The sequence below is a fragment of the Bos indicus genome, chromosome 24, assembly GCF_029378745.1.
Source record: "Bos indicus isolate NIAB-ARS_2022 breed Sahiwal x Tharparkar chromosome 24, NIAB-ARS_B.indTharparkar_mat_pri_1.0, whole genome shotgun sequence".
NCBI classification, from domain to species: Eukaryota; Metazoa; Chordata; class Mammalia; order Artiodactyla; family Bovidae; genus Bos; species Bos indicus.
This window is the reverse complement of record NC_091783.1, coordinates 33,061,651-33,075,643: the sequence shown is the minus strand read 5'-3', so window position 1 is coordinate 33,075,643 and position 13,993 is coordinate 33,061,651. Positions and strand designations below refer to the sequence as shown.

The 13,993-nt window shown below is 45.3% G+C and overlaps 1 protein-coding gene across 7 annotated transcripts in view; it reads left to right on the top strand.

The window, feature by feature from the left end:
• Window positions 1-12,709, top strand: part of LAMA3 (laminin subunit alpha 3) — a 249,672-nt gene extending 236,963 nt beyond the window's left edge. For all 7 annotated transcript variants that reach the window (XM_070778824.1, XM_070778825.1, XM_070778826.1 and 4 more), the window contains 7 exons: window positions 2,471-2,654; window positions 4,292-4,432; window positions 7,327-7,486; window positions 7,586-7,716; window positions 9,772-9,865; window positions 11,270-11,389; window positions 12,161-12,709. In XM_070778824.1, coding sequence (XP_070634925.1) covers window positions 2,471-2,654; window positions 4,292-4,432; window positions 7,327-7,486; window positions 7,586-7,716; window positions 9,772-9,865; window positions 11,270-11,389; window positions 12,161-12,306 — 976 coding nt within the window. In that variant the 3' untranslated portion in view covers window positions 12,307-12,709. The remainder of the gene's footprint in view (window positions 1-2,470; window positions 2,655-4,291; window positions 4,433-7,326; window positions 7,487-7,585; window positions 7,717-9,771; window positions 9,866-11,269; window positions 11,390-12,160) is intronic.
• Window positions 12,710-13,993: the final 1,284 nt, after the last annotated feature.

The window sequence follows — 13,993 nt, the reverse complement described above, 5'->3', positions numbered from 1 at the left end:
CATCCTTTCTCAGCACATTCACTGCGACCTATCTGGCTTCCTCTGATGATTGAACCCAGGCATCTTCCCATCCAACACTGAATTATATACAATAAATGGAAAAAGTAATATTCTTAAAGGGAAAGTGGGAAAAAGTAATCCTTAGTACATAGAATTTTAAAATTATTTTAGTCCCCAATACTGTAGCAATCAGAGTGTATTTTCAGGATCTTGCAAGATTTGGACTATTCTGTCATTCTTATCCTGATTTCTATTCTAGCAAGTTTGGTCTCTGCTTTAAAACCCTGTACCACCATTTTAGGGACTTCCCTGGTAGCTCAGTTGGTAAAGAATCCGCCTGTAATGCAGGAGACACTGGTTCAATTCCTGGGTCTGGAAGATCCGCTGGAGAAGGGGGAGGCTACCCACGCCAGTATTCTTGGGCTTCCATAGTGGCTCAGCTGGTAAAGAATCCACCTGCAATGCGGGAGACATGGGTTTGATACCTGGGTTGGGAGGATCCCCTAGAGAAAGGAAAGGCTACCCACTCCAGTATTCTGGCCTGGAGAATTCCATGGACTGATTGCAAAGAGTCAGACATGACTGAGCGACTTCCCCTTTCACCACCATTTTAACCTCTGGGTGAATGTAAAAAAAATGCTTCTTTGCTCTCTGCCTTACCTTCCAATCCTCAGCAATAAAGACTCATAGCTGCAGTACAATATGCCAGGATTTGAAGCTACTGATGTCTTTTTGGGGTGTTAGTCAGTTAGTCTTTTCTGAAAGAAAGTTGCTTTAAGAAATAATGCTGGAAAGCAAATGTCAAGTCCAATAACAAAGCACACATATGTAAAGTACTTTAATTCTGTAGCAAGTTCTAATATCCTCCTCAAATTGGCTAACCCTCGTTCTCCAAACCTCCGCACTAAGACGCAGCTACACGAAGAGACATGCTGAGCAGTGTCACCATCTGGTCGGTTTAATCTCACAAATATAGATTTCTATTTCATTTTGAGGAACTCTACCCTCAAGGAAACTTGCAAATCTGAAGAATGAAAGTGCATCTCCAGGTTTGCTCAGCCCCACAGTATTAAAAAGCAAAGAGATGTAATAGTGTCAGTATTTCTTCTACTTCCTGATTCTGCCTCCACATTTTCCATTTAATTCAATTCAGTAACTGTTTCTTAGGGCTTCCCAGGTGGTGGTGGAGGTAAAGAAGCTGCCTGCCAATGCAGGAGACAGATGCGGGTTCCATCCCTGAGTCAGGAAAATCCCCTGGAGGAGGGCATGGCAACCCGCTCCAGTATTCTTGCCTGGAAAATCCCATGGACAGAGGAACCTGGCAGGCTACAGTCCACTGGACATGACTTAGCGAGTAAACCTCAACCAGGGCATCTACACACCACAAACCAGTCCAAGAATGAAACATCCATTCTTTCATTCTCAGAGCTCATCATGGTGCCTTGTACATATGACCCACTCATTAAGTATTTGTTGAATGAATAAGTAAATGGATGAATGGATGTGAGTTTGCATAGAAAGTAAAGCTTGCTTAGCCACATGTGCCTATGTGCAACCATCATGCAAAGGAATATTAACTTTAACTCTCTGCTTTTACTGCATGATGCTTGCTCAATTCCTGTTCCATCAAAGGTGAGGTATTAAGGTCTGAGAAACATAAGGGTGGGCAAGAGAAGGTGGATCTGGACTTCTGTGCATCTGTGTTAAGTATATCTTACAGAAAGAAAATGCTTAACTCGAATCCTTGTTGTTCAAGTTTTTCCCTGACTTTTCCTCGCAACTTTCTTTTCCCTGCATGTATATGAAATAGAAAGCATATTCATTGGGTTTAAAGATTGAGGCTGCTCAGTGAAATAAGACAGTTGCAAAAAGACAAATATTGTATGATTCTGTTTCTATGAAACACCTAGAACAGTCAGATTTTTAGAGACAGAAAGCAGAATGGTGGTTGCTACGCACTGCGGGGAGGAGGGAATACAGAGCTGTTGTTTAATGTGTAGGGAGTTTCAGTTTTACAAGATGAAAAGAGTTCTGGAGATTTGCTGCACAACAGTGAAGGTACTTACCACTTCTGAGCTGTATTCTTAAAAATGGTTAAGATGCTAAGCTTTATGTTATGTATATTTTACCATAATTTTCTAAAATGCAGATTTTTTTTTTAAAGTAGGTCATCTTCTTCCTTGCCATTCACTGGGACTTACATCGCTAGCTGAGGTTGTCATAAAACTTCCTCTTATTCCCCAACACAATAAGGAAATTATACAACAAAACTTTTAACTGCTGAAAAACAAGCTTTTAAAAACTCCCAGAGAAACAGGTTGTTTAATCAATTACATGCCTTAGTTTATTCACTTAAATTATGGAGTAGTGGGGGGCTGCTCCTCACCCTCTCTCCTGACTTTAGAGATTTGGAGAAACACGACAAACCTCTTGTTTTCCTTCTTTGCCTTTTGCTGTCTTTCCCCTGCAGGTCACAGTTTGCCGTGGATGTGCTGACAACAGCGTCCAGAGGGCTCGTGTTTTATACGGGGACTAGGAGCTCCTTTATGGCTCTTTATCTTTCAAAAGGACGGCTGGTCTTTGCCCTGGGGGCAGAAGGGAAAAAACTGAAACTCAAAAGCAAAGAGAAGTGCAATGACGGGAAGTGGCACACGGTGAGCTCTGGGGCTGCCTTAGATCCTCCCCCGGGGCCAAGTTCACTGCCAGTAGCTGAAGACGGAAGTCTCAGCATTCTTCCAGGCAGGAGGGCACGAGCACTGGGAGAGCGCGTGTGGTTAGAGGCACCGAGCACCCAGCATCTCAGCCCAGAGACTCCTGCACGTGCCATGCATGGATGTCATCCTAGATGCCAAGACGGGCTTTCCTCTCTGCTTCACATCCTCCCCGCCTCACAGTTCTGTGGACTGCTCCTTGCTTGATCCTGTCCTTGCCCCCTGGACCATTTTTCTCCTTCAAGACAATTTCCAGGTCTCCAGAGCCTTCTCTGAGTCTGGAATGCTTTCTCTAGAGCACAGGTATAAGGGCCCACATCCTCAGCATCTCAGCTCTTGCCTAAAGGCATCCTGGGGTTAAAGAAATGCAGTTTAAGGCAAGTGTGTGCATGCATGCTAAATTGCTTCAGTCATGTCTGACTCTTTATGACCCTATACACTGTAGCCCACCAGGCTCCTCTGTCCATGGACTTCTCCATGGCAAGAATACTGAAGTAGGTTGCCATTCCCCTCTCCTGGGGATCTTCCAAGTCAGGGATCGAACCCAGGTCTCTTGCATTACAAGCAGATTCTTTACCATCTGAGCCACCAGGGATGCAGGATGAGGCAGGCCCAGGTCATTTAAGCACTGGATTAGGTGAGGATTTGGGATTTTATTCTGAGTATCTGAAGCTTTTAGAGAGTCTAAAACTTAAAAAAAAAAAAAAGCATTACATGATCAGCTTTATCTTTTCAAAACCCTCTTTAACTGAAGCATTTAAAAAGGAGCAAAAGTAGAAAACCAGATGGATGCTGTTGCCTTTGGTTCAAGAGACCAGGGCGGAGGGGGAGAGAGTGGATGTGTCTGAAGGCAGAGCCCAGAGTCCTGTGATTTTGGACCAGCATTGGGGTCAGTAGTGGAGATGAGAATGAGAAGATGTGGGGAAGGTGGGTGTGGCTGGGGAAGAATGGTTCTGTTGTGAATATCCTTCGATCCAGTTGCCTGTAAGACATCCACGCCCAGGTGTCAGAAGACGCTGGAGGCCAGCAGTCACAGCTGGGCATTTACACTGGGGAGCCGTTAGTGAATAGTCTGGTAGCCATGAGGTGGCAGAGTCCACACCAGAGTCCAGGGATCCTGACTTTTAGCAGAGTTGAAAACATTTGCTGCTCTTGTTAGACAAGAAGTAGCCCTCGGTCTCTTCTCCAGGGCCCCTGCTCAGAGGAGCGTGTGGCTTTCCCTGTCTCAGCTCTGCACAAACTCTTCCTTCCCCTGCGTTGCATGGATGTATATTTATTTATGATCCTTTGACTCCAGTTATTTGTCTTTTGTCTAAGTTTCCAGGCCAGCTATTTATTTTTGTTCACTTATGAGAGTCTTTTTTTAGTTCATGTTTTAAGCTCACTCTGGTTAATACCTAACATAATCTTACAAAATAAGGATGATGAAAAACACTAGGGAAAAAAATCTCTTGATTTTTTTCAAAGCTACTTGAAGGGACAGAAACTTTTTTTTTTTTTAATTCCTGTGACCACTAATAAATTACAATGCCAGCTGTTGAAGGTAAGAATACAGTTAACTTATTTTCTTTATCCTTAAGGTGACATTTGGGCAAGATGGAGGCAAGGGGCGCTTGGTTGTGGATGGTCTGAGGACCCGGGAGGGACATCTGCCTGGAAATTCCACCATCAGCCTCAGAGCACCAGTTTACCTGGGATCGGCTCCATCAGGGAAGCCAAAGGTAAATAGGGATGCTTCGGAGCCATAGATGAGAACATGTCACCTTCTAAGTTTTATTCAGGTGTATCAAAATACTTTAAATTATTTTAAAAACCGAATCTGTGTTTTAATGTTATTTAACATGTTATAAGATAAAATTATTCCAAGAACCAATCTTGGGGAAAATTTGGGCTGAGGGAAAAGTCACCAGTCTGTCTGTCCCCAGAAGGAGGGGCACGTGCCTCTGTGGCCACAGGGCTAAGCTCTGTGGGTGCCCCTTCCCTCATCTCCTCCACGAAGCCAGAGTGCTCACGGCCCTGGTTACTTGGGGTGGCCGAATCCACCCATCACTCTTCTCCCAGATTTGCCCTTTTCACTCACGAAGTGAACATGGGCCTGTCAACAGTTCCGCCCAGGGACTGTCTTCTGGCAAATGCACTACCAGACGCTCAGCCCCTCCTGCCCCTTCCCTCTCCACGGGCACCCCTTCTGGTGTGAGGGTGCCCATTCTGGTGTGAGGGAAGGGATCAAACTCCATTCTGGGCTGGAAATTGACTTAATTAAAACAGGGCACTTCTGCCGGAGTGGGTTCTAGACAGTCAGGCTGACCTGGCCTTACCTGTGATGTCTCCACAGGGCTCATCCTGGCCCACTTGAGTTTTACACTGGGGTTTGGGCCAAAGCCCCAGCCAGTCAAAGTACTGTTTTACTCTTTGTATATAGTAACTGCTATATATGTATCACAAGTAATATGTAACGTAATTTATGTATTATCTACTACGTTATAATGTATAACATGTAGCCTCTACATATATACTGTATACTGTATAATCTATACATATATAATGTAACACATGTATAATGGATAACATGTTAATTGCTAAGGAGGTTACTCATTGCTTGTTTTTCTGCAGCCTCTGTACCTGTTTCTCAGAGAAATCACAGGACAGGGTAGCAATTCAGGGGCACAATTTGGATGCTCTCTTGACTTGGATAAATCACAGTCGACATCCTAAAGTCGGACACAACCAGTCGCACCCCACTTACAACATCCTTTGCATGCAAGGTCCTGTTTGCAGCCTTCCTTCACCCCGAGGAGGGAAACCACTGGATCGCCCTCCTCCACATCCTTTCAAAGGGCAGGCAACATCCAGTCCCCCAGTGGCTACCTCAAGACACACAGAGTCTTTGGGGATTCCAAGTTAGGTTACGGCCTGTCCTGGAGGCTCTGAGCATCATGTCAGATACAGGCTCATCATTGTTCATGACAGCAAATCTGAAGAAATTAGAAATTTCACTGGAGGCCCAATCAGTACTCTGTTGTTGACGCCAATACCGCATGCCTCTAGAATGCCATGGGATTCCCTTAAAATGATTGTGTCTTGCATCTGTCTTGTAGGATGTCAGAGTCCTAAAGGCATTTACTCCACAAGAGTGCTGAGGGATTTTATTCAGCAATTTATTAACTTTTTGGAGAGCTTGAAGGAAGTTATAGCTCCTCTCCCCGGGAAAATGCACTGGACTTCTGATATATAATTTAAGGGATCAGAGAACCCCAGAAGCTCATCCCCAGGCCCCAAGTGAGGAGCCCTTGTTCCAGGCCCACTCTGGGCAGCCGTGGGGCTCCACGCAGGCCCTTTGATCCCATCCCCTGTGTCTGATCTTAACCCCTCCAGCATTTGTGAATCATTGATGGTGCACCGGGCCCAACAATGTAGGAGCTTTTTTACACTTTATTATTTTGGGAATGTTTTGGCCTCTTTTTTCAGTCAGCTGCCCTGCCTTAAGCTATCACACAGGCTTATGAAACTCTAAAGTATTTTGTACCTGCAAAGAGATGTGGAGATCTGTGAACTGCAAGGTGGAAATTCCCCCTTGTTGCAGCTCTGATGGTGGCCTGGGGTACCCTCTATTCTTTTTTCTCGAGCTTTTTATTTTATATTGGTGTATAGCCAATTAATAATGTTGTGATAGTTTCAGGTGAACAGGATAGGGACTCAGCCATACAGATACATGTAGCCATTCTCCCCTAAATTCCCCTCCTATCCAGGCTGCCATAAGACATTAGACATAGTTCCATGTGCTATACAGTAGCTCCTTGTTGGTTATCCATTTGAAATATAGCAGTGTGTACATGCTCATCCCAAAGTCCCTATCTATCCCTTCCTCCCAGCAACCCTAAGTTCTCTTAAGTCTGTGAGTCTCTTTCTGTTTTGTAAGTAAGTTCATTTGTATCATTTCTCTTTAGATTCCACATATAAGGGATGTCATATGGTTTTTCTCCTTCTCTGTCTGACTTACTTCACTCAATATGACAATCTCTAGGTCCATCCACCAGAGAAGGCAATGGCACCCCACTCCAGTACTCTTGCCAAGAAAATCCCATGGATGGAGGAGCCTGGTAGGCTGCAGTCCATGGGGTCACTAAGAGTCGGACACGACTGAGCGACTTCACTTTCACTTTTCACTTTCAAGCATTGGAGAAGGAAATGGCAACTCACTCCAGTGTTCTTGCCTGGAGAATCCCAGGGACAGGAAGCCTGGTGGGCTGCCGTCTATGGGGTCGCACAGAGTCGGACACGACTGAAGCGACTTAGCAGCAGCAGCAGCCATCCACATTGCTGCAAATACACCCCCTCTATTCTTGATTCCACACCAGGAAGCCATCTCCACCGCCCCTGCTCTCTGCACACACACCCCTTGATTTAGCAATACCTTCAAACTTTGACCACCCACGAGACACGTGGTATCCATGTTTTCTGGCACCATGGAGGGAGCCAGAATGGACCGGTCAGGCCCACCTGACTCTTGGAAGCAGGATGGATGGATCCCCCTCCTTCCTGCTTTTTTGAACAACCTGTGCATTTCTGGGAGCTGTGGGTCATGCAGTTTGCTTTCTCTTCTGCTTGATTGTAGAGCCTCCCCCAGAACAGCTTTGTGGGCTGCCTGAGGAACTTTCAGTTGGATCTGAAACCCCTGGAAACCCCTTCTGCAAGTTTTGGGGTGTCTCCGTGCTTGGGTAGCTCTTTGGAGAAAGGCATTTATTTCTCCCAAGAAGGAGGTCATATCATCCTAGGTAAGGAGCAGTTTGGAAGCATTTCAATCTTCATAGCCTTGATTATCCTTTTTCTTGAATTATGATGTGTTACCTGTTTCCTTAATTTTCTTTTGAAAGCTAACTCTGTGTCGCTGGGGCCAGAATTTAAGCTTGTTTTCAGCATTCGTCCGAGAAGCCTCACTGGAATTCTCATTCACATTGGAAGTCAACCCGGGCAGCACTTATGTGTTTATATGGAAGGAGGAAAGGTACGTGGTCCTCTGATGACATGGGAGCGGGTGTGAATCTGTATAAGAACCACGTTCTGTTCCTGGAGACCAAGGCAGGTGAAGTTATGGTAGAGTGGAACCCGATCTCGTGTTTAAGAGACATAACTTCAGGGCTACTCTTTTGGTTTAGCAAGTAATTTGGTTGTCATGTTTTCTGTTCTTTATCTTTAAAGTTGGGCAGATGCAAACAGACTGGGCTGAATTTCAGCTCCACCACTTAGTTAAATGGCCCTAGGGACCTTACTTAACCTCTTTCAGACTCACTCTCTTTATCTTTAAAAAGAGAATAGGACTTCCCTGGCAGTCCAGTGGTGAAGACTTTGAGCTTCCGATGCAGGGGGTGCAGTTTCAGTCCCTCAAGGACCTAAGATCCCACATACTGTGTGGCGTGGCAAAAAAAGGGAAAAACTAATTAAAACGTGGAGAATAATGCTTATTATATCTGAGGGCTTTTGTCCAACAGAAGAGAAGCTGCTGTATGCAAACAGTTTCATTTTTCTCACCTCCGCTTCACCCTTGTCACGTCTCTCCTTTTATTCATAAGGGCAGGACCAGAATTCACGAGATGGATTTTCTCACCAGCTGTCTACACTGTGTTACACCCAGGCCCGTGGCCCTGTGTCCTCTGGGTCAGTTTCCCCTGACCCTGTCTACACGGCGCACCGGCCTTTCCCTGCAGTCAGGCTGATCACCGGGTTTGCATTCCGCCTTCCTTCAGCTTTTCCTGGATTCCTTCTTCAGTGCATGCTGCTGCTCCATCCTTCCCATCACTCACAGGCCTACTCCATATCTTATTTTTAACCCCCACATTTACCTCTTACCTTTTTAAAACGTATTTATTTATTTATTTGGTTGCGCTGAGTCTTAGTTGTGGCATGTGGGATCGGACCCAGGCCCCCAGCACTGGGAGCATGAAATCTTAGTCACTGGACCACCAGCGAAGTCCATCTCTTACCTTTTCAAAAAAATCTCTTTAAAACCAAATTCTTCCAGGAAGCTTCTCTCAATTAAGACCTTAAGGCAAAGATTGATAATAATGCCATTTTCTTGTACCTCTATCCTTCCAGTTTATTAAACATGAGGGAAAACTCTCAGGATAAAATATAGTAGCCCAAACTCTTGGATGCTTTTTTGATTAAGCTGCAGCGTGAAGTGTGAGCAGTCCTCTCGTGGGCCAGAGGAACGAGCAGCTGTGCTTAACAGTGGTGCAGACAAGCCTTGCGTTTCATGGGAGGGGTTGGGAAATGCCTCCACTGAGAGCTTCTGGATAGGAAAACATCCGTCCCCCTGAAACAAAATCCAGACCCCGTAACCTTCCTAACTAACAGCTGTGACACTGTTTAGCTTGAAAATTGCCCAAGAAGAGGCTGCACTGTCTGAGGACCTGCAAATTAAATGTAAATTATTTATCCACATGCTTATTTCAGTCCTCTCATTTCCTTGACCTTGATTCAGCCCATGGAGGGTCCTGGCCCAGAGTGGGAATGCGGGATTCTGCACTATAGCACGTTGAGTGCCTGACCCTGGCATGTGCCCAGAGCAGACTCTGTTGGTTAGCCTGCTGAATTCCTCGGACGAGAACCCTCCTGAAGGCCTATGTTCAGGGAATTACATAATTGGCTGGCCTTTTTAGCAGCGTGTAGGCCTCAGCCAGCATTTTTGCCTTCCAAATTTCACATGTCCTCCTAAACAATCCTACTATCACATGCTAATAACTCAGGCAGGTCTTGGAGGCTAATCAGTAACTTTTGAGTTGATCTGATGGGATCAGGGTTGAGGGTCAGAGGAAAGGCTCCTTGCCTTTGGCATCGGGTTCAGGCCAGGCCCTGGGTTTGCAGCTCACATGCCTGAAAGGGATGCTGCAGAGAGATGCTTATGTAGCCTTGGCCCCCATGTGACCACCTGGTACGGGTGGGGGCACCCATATTTCAAGGGCTCCTGGGAGGTCAGGGTGCAAGGGCTGGGAAGGGACTTGGCAGAACATGGGCTCCACCTGCCTTTCCGAAGGAAATAGGAAATGCATGTGTGTTCCAGGTCACGGCCTCTGTGGGCAGTGAGGCAGGTGAGGTCTTGACATCGGTGACACCCAAGCAGGCTCTGTGTGATGGACAGTGGCACTCGGTGGCAGGTATGATGTTCAGAAGCCTGTTGTTCACAGGCTGAAACAGTCTCCCTTCCCATCCAGACCTGGAATGTCCCACCGTGGTCTCGGTTCATCCATCCATTAGCATTTGACCAGGGTCAGCCCACCAGGCGAACATTCTGAGAACCTGTCCCTTCTCACTCAGCCCCAGACATATTTGCATAATGCTTGGCTCCAGTTCTCTGTAACACTTTGAGGGTTTTTTTGTTTGTTTCTTTGTTTTTAAGCCTAGCAAACTGATAAGCTGTGCTTTTTTTTCAAGGTAGGATGACATTGTGACTTAGATTTTGGCTCTAAAGTCAGAAGTAACCAAGTTCAGATCTCAGTTTCAGCCCTTACCTATAAGACCTTGGGCAAGCTACTTAATTTCTCTTTATCTTCAATTTTCTCATCAACACAATGGAGATAAAAATAGTGATACACCTGCCAGGGTTGTGAAAATTATAACGCATATAAAGTGCTTAGCAGTGTCCCGTATAAACTAAGTGCTCAGTAAATGTTTGCTCTTACTATTGTTAAAGTTCATTGTTGGTTTATTTTTTCAACAACCATTTAATATTAATGCTGAAGATTTAGATAAACCACTTGACAGAGAACAGGCACAGCCTCTCAAATTGAATCTGGTATTTTATGAATAACTTGCACATATACGTTTGGTGATATATTAAAATGTATTGGCTAGAATACCAGGGGCTTCCTTGGCGGCTCAGATGGTAAAGAATCTGCCTGCAATGCAGGAGACCCGGGTTCGATCTCTGAGTTGGGAAGATCCCTACTTCAGTGTTCTCGCCTGGCGAGTCCCATGGACAGAGGAGCTTGGTGGGCTACAGTCCATAGAGTTGCAAAGAGTGGGACACGACTGAGCGACTAACACTTTCTTGGCTAAAAGCTAACTCTGTCGCAGTTGGCTAAGGTTTTTAATGTGGGAGGAGTTTTATTTAGAGGGTCAAAAGCCACTGTCTTTGGAGTCAGTTTTCAGAAGTCAGTCCGTGTCTTCTTGGAAAGAACCATCATGGGAACCAAGCATTGGCCTCTGGAGCACAGGAAACTGGGGCTTAAATCCCAGCTTGTTCCGTTTATAACAACTTGTCAAGCTCCTCAGTGGCTGAGGGGGATAGTCTTTTATCTGGGAAACGAATGATAATTTTACTCATGGATTCATTGTAAGGAGTAAGTTCTGTAATATATGTGGAAACACCTAAACAGCACCTGGTGGTGAGAAATTAGTTGAATTTGTGTTAAGGTCAATGGAATTTCCTCAAGCAGCAATCCCTCAGGTCTGACAGGAATGACTTAGAAAGAAGCCAGCGTTGACGTGCAGGTGTAAACGTTACACAGTGGGCAGGGCTCTCCTCAGGTGATAGATCTGACCGCCTCCTTTCCCTCCAGTCACCATAAAACAGCACATCCTTCACCTGAAACTGGACGCAGAGGACAGCTACACGGCCGGACGACACCCCTTCCCGCCGGCCCGCCCTCTGGAGCGTCTATACATTGGAGGCGTGCCAGGTAACTCCCGTGCTGACTTCTCCTACACCATGTCCCTTGTCAACGCTTAACATGTCCGTCTTAACCCAACAAACGCGACGCCCCCACCGCCCACGGCTCATCAGCAGGGCACCCATCTGCTGGACTGTGTAGACAGTGAAGCCCTTTCTCCGGCTTGTGGGGAAACCCGATTGCCAGCAACGGACCATTTCCCAGCAGCCCAGGCCCCATGGCTGTGGCTCCCTAATGTCCCAAGCTGATGATGTATTTATCAACCTCTCTTAAGAGGCCACATGAACCTAGGAGCCTGGTATCACAAAGAATCAGACAAGACCTCAGAAACTGGTCTCTCCCCCTCCAGGCGCTTAGTTATGGTGAGTTATTAAGCCTTGTGGAGCCAGAATGGGGGAATCGGGCAGGTTGAGATGGAGTCAAGTTCAAGACTGGAAGTTTGCCTGGAAAGAGCCTCGTCAGTCTTCATTGTTTTATGTCCTTCCAGATGGTCTGGTTGTTAATTTTATAGGCTTCCATGGCCCATGAAAAAGCACTAGAACTCGGAGTCGCTGTCTGTTGATTTGGCTGTGGACTCTCCTTTGAAGGATGTGAAGAGTAGCCTTGTGGTTGATTTATCACAACAGGGTGTGTTTTGGGTGCCCACTTAAGGCAGGAGATGATGGGGTGGCCTGAGACCTGGGGTACCTTTTGCGCTAAGATTGTCTCTCACCCCACTAAGAAAGCATTTGCTCCACTAAGTAAGAATGATCCATCAAATGCACCTCCTTTTGCTTTCAGGGAATCTGAAAACCCCGAAGCTTCCCGTGTGGACATCCTTTTTTGGCTGCCTGAGGAACATTCAAGTCAACCACATTCCTGTCCCTGTCACTGGAGCTGCAGAAGTTCAGGGGACTGTCAGTCTGAATGGCTGTCCTGACCACTGACTCAGACCCCCTCACCCAGCAAGGAAGTTCATTTCCAGAAGCACTAATGACCCAACACCCCTCCCTCTCCCCTCTCAAGGTCGTTCTTAACTTCAGACACCATCCGAATGCATTTAAGCAGACCTCACTTTTAATTCCAACCACGCGTACCCATCATTTTGGCATTCAGTGCTGCGTATATATTTTAAGTCAAAATCCCATTTCTTAAAGAGGATCAACAAATTGTTACATGCTTCTGGTAATACCATTTTCCACTAAAAGTTCAGTGTCTTTTAAAGAACATTATTTTCCACTTGTTAAAAAAAATAAATGTCTTTCAAAGCACTTCAAAACTACAAACATTTTTACATGCGTCAAGATGTTATAATTTCTGGGGTTGAATAAATGCAGTGTGCTCTTTAAATTATGATGTTTTATTAACATAAAACCATTGGCTTGATGGTCATTATTAATTGTATTAATTCTTCAGCACCTGTTCAGTGTGCAACATACAACACAGTTTTCTACAAATAATCATCAAACACATGCTAGTGAGGGACTGTGTGTGCTCAGTGTTGGGTCTACAGTCACATAGGAGAAGTAATTACTTCTTAGAAGGAATATGCAGTCTGGCACAATACTCACAAAATGGTAACAAACCGAATTAATGAACCTGTAATTCCACGTGACTTCCCACATACAGTCTGCTACCAACCAAGTCTAGATTATGATTTTCAATTCCTTGTGGATAAAAACTTTCTAGTAGAGGAGCTAAGATGGGTGTACTATATGTACTATAATTAAAGCTTTGCATAAGAAGCTAATGGAAGTCAATGGAAAGTAGGAAGCAAATTTTATCTACAAAATAATGAAACCATGAGTACGATACTTTTACCCAGCACCACTCCACTAGCAGAGAAGGCTGTGTAAGCATTTCTGTATCTGCGGCATCATATTTGCTCATCAGGATTAAAATAGCGATTCTAAAATTCGGATATAATAATCCTATGTGGTATCCTTACAGCTTCCTGCCCTCTCCTCTGACACTGAGGTATGTTCCCTTCAACCCTGTGCTCTTTCATGACCCTCACACTGCAGTTCCACCATATCTATGCAAATATATCACTGCACACTGCAGTTTCTACCCACCATATCTATGCAGACATGAAATATTCTCCTGGAGAGGCAGCAAGGTGCCCATCATGGGGTATTTGACACAGGCTGGCTGGTGGGCTTCAGCAGCAGCTGCTGGTTCAGAGGTTGAATGTCATGTCATATGCTTTCTAAAAAACATTGATTTTCAGATGAAAACTCCCAGTAGGTGATGACTGCCTAGACACTAAGTCTGCGTAAAGAACATCCATTTTACCTGCCTTTAGCTGGTCTTCACTACATGGCCGATTTTCTTTTCTGGGTTCCTAGTGTTGATCTAACTGGATCTGCAAAGTTATTCATTAGTAAATGCATTTCAAAGGAGCAATTGAATCTTCATTAATACCACTGCTTTTTCCTCCATTCTGTAGTAGCTCGAAGAACAGCCGTCCATCCACATTTGCTGAGTATAATCCCAGCCACCAGAAGGCAACAGAGGGTATCACAGATGGAATTAGAGCCCGAAAGCCCTCAGCGTGCCTCTGCTCAGATTGTAAATGGGTGTTCTCTGAAAGGAGTGCTGCAGCTCCTCACCTGGACCATGATGGGAATGATG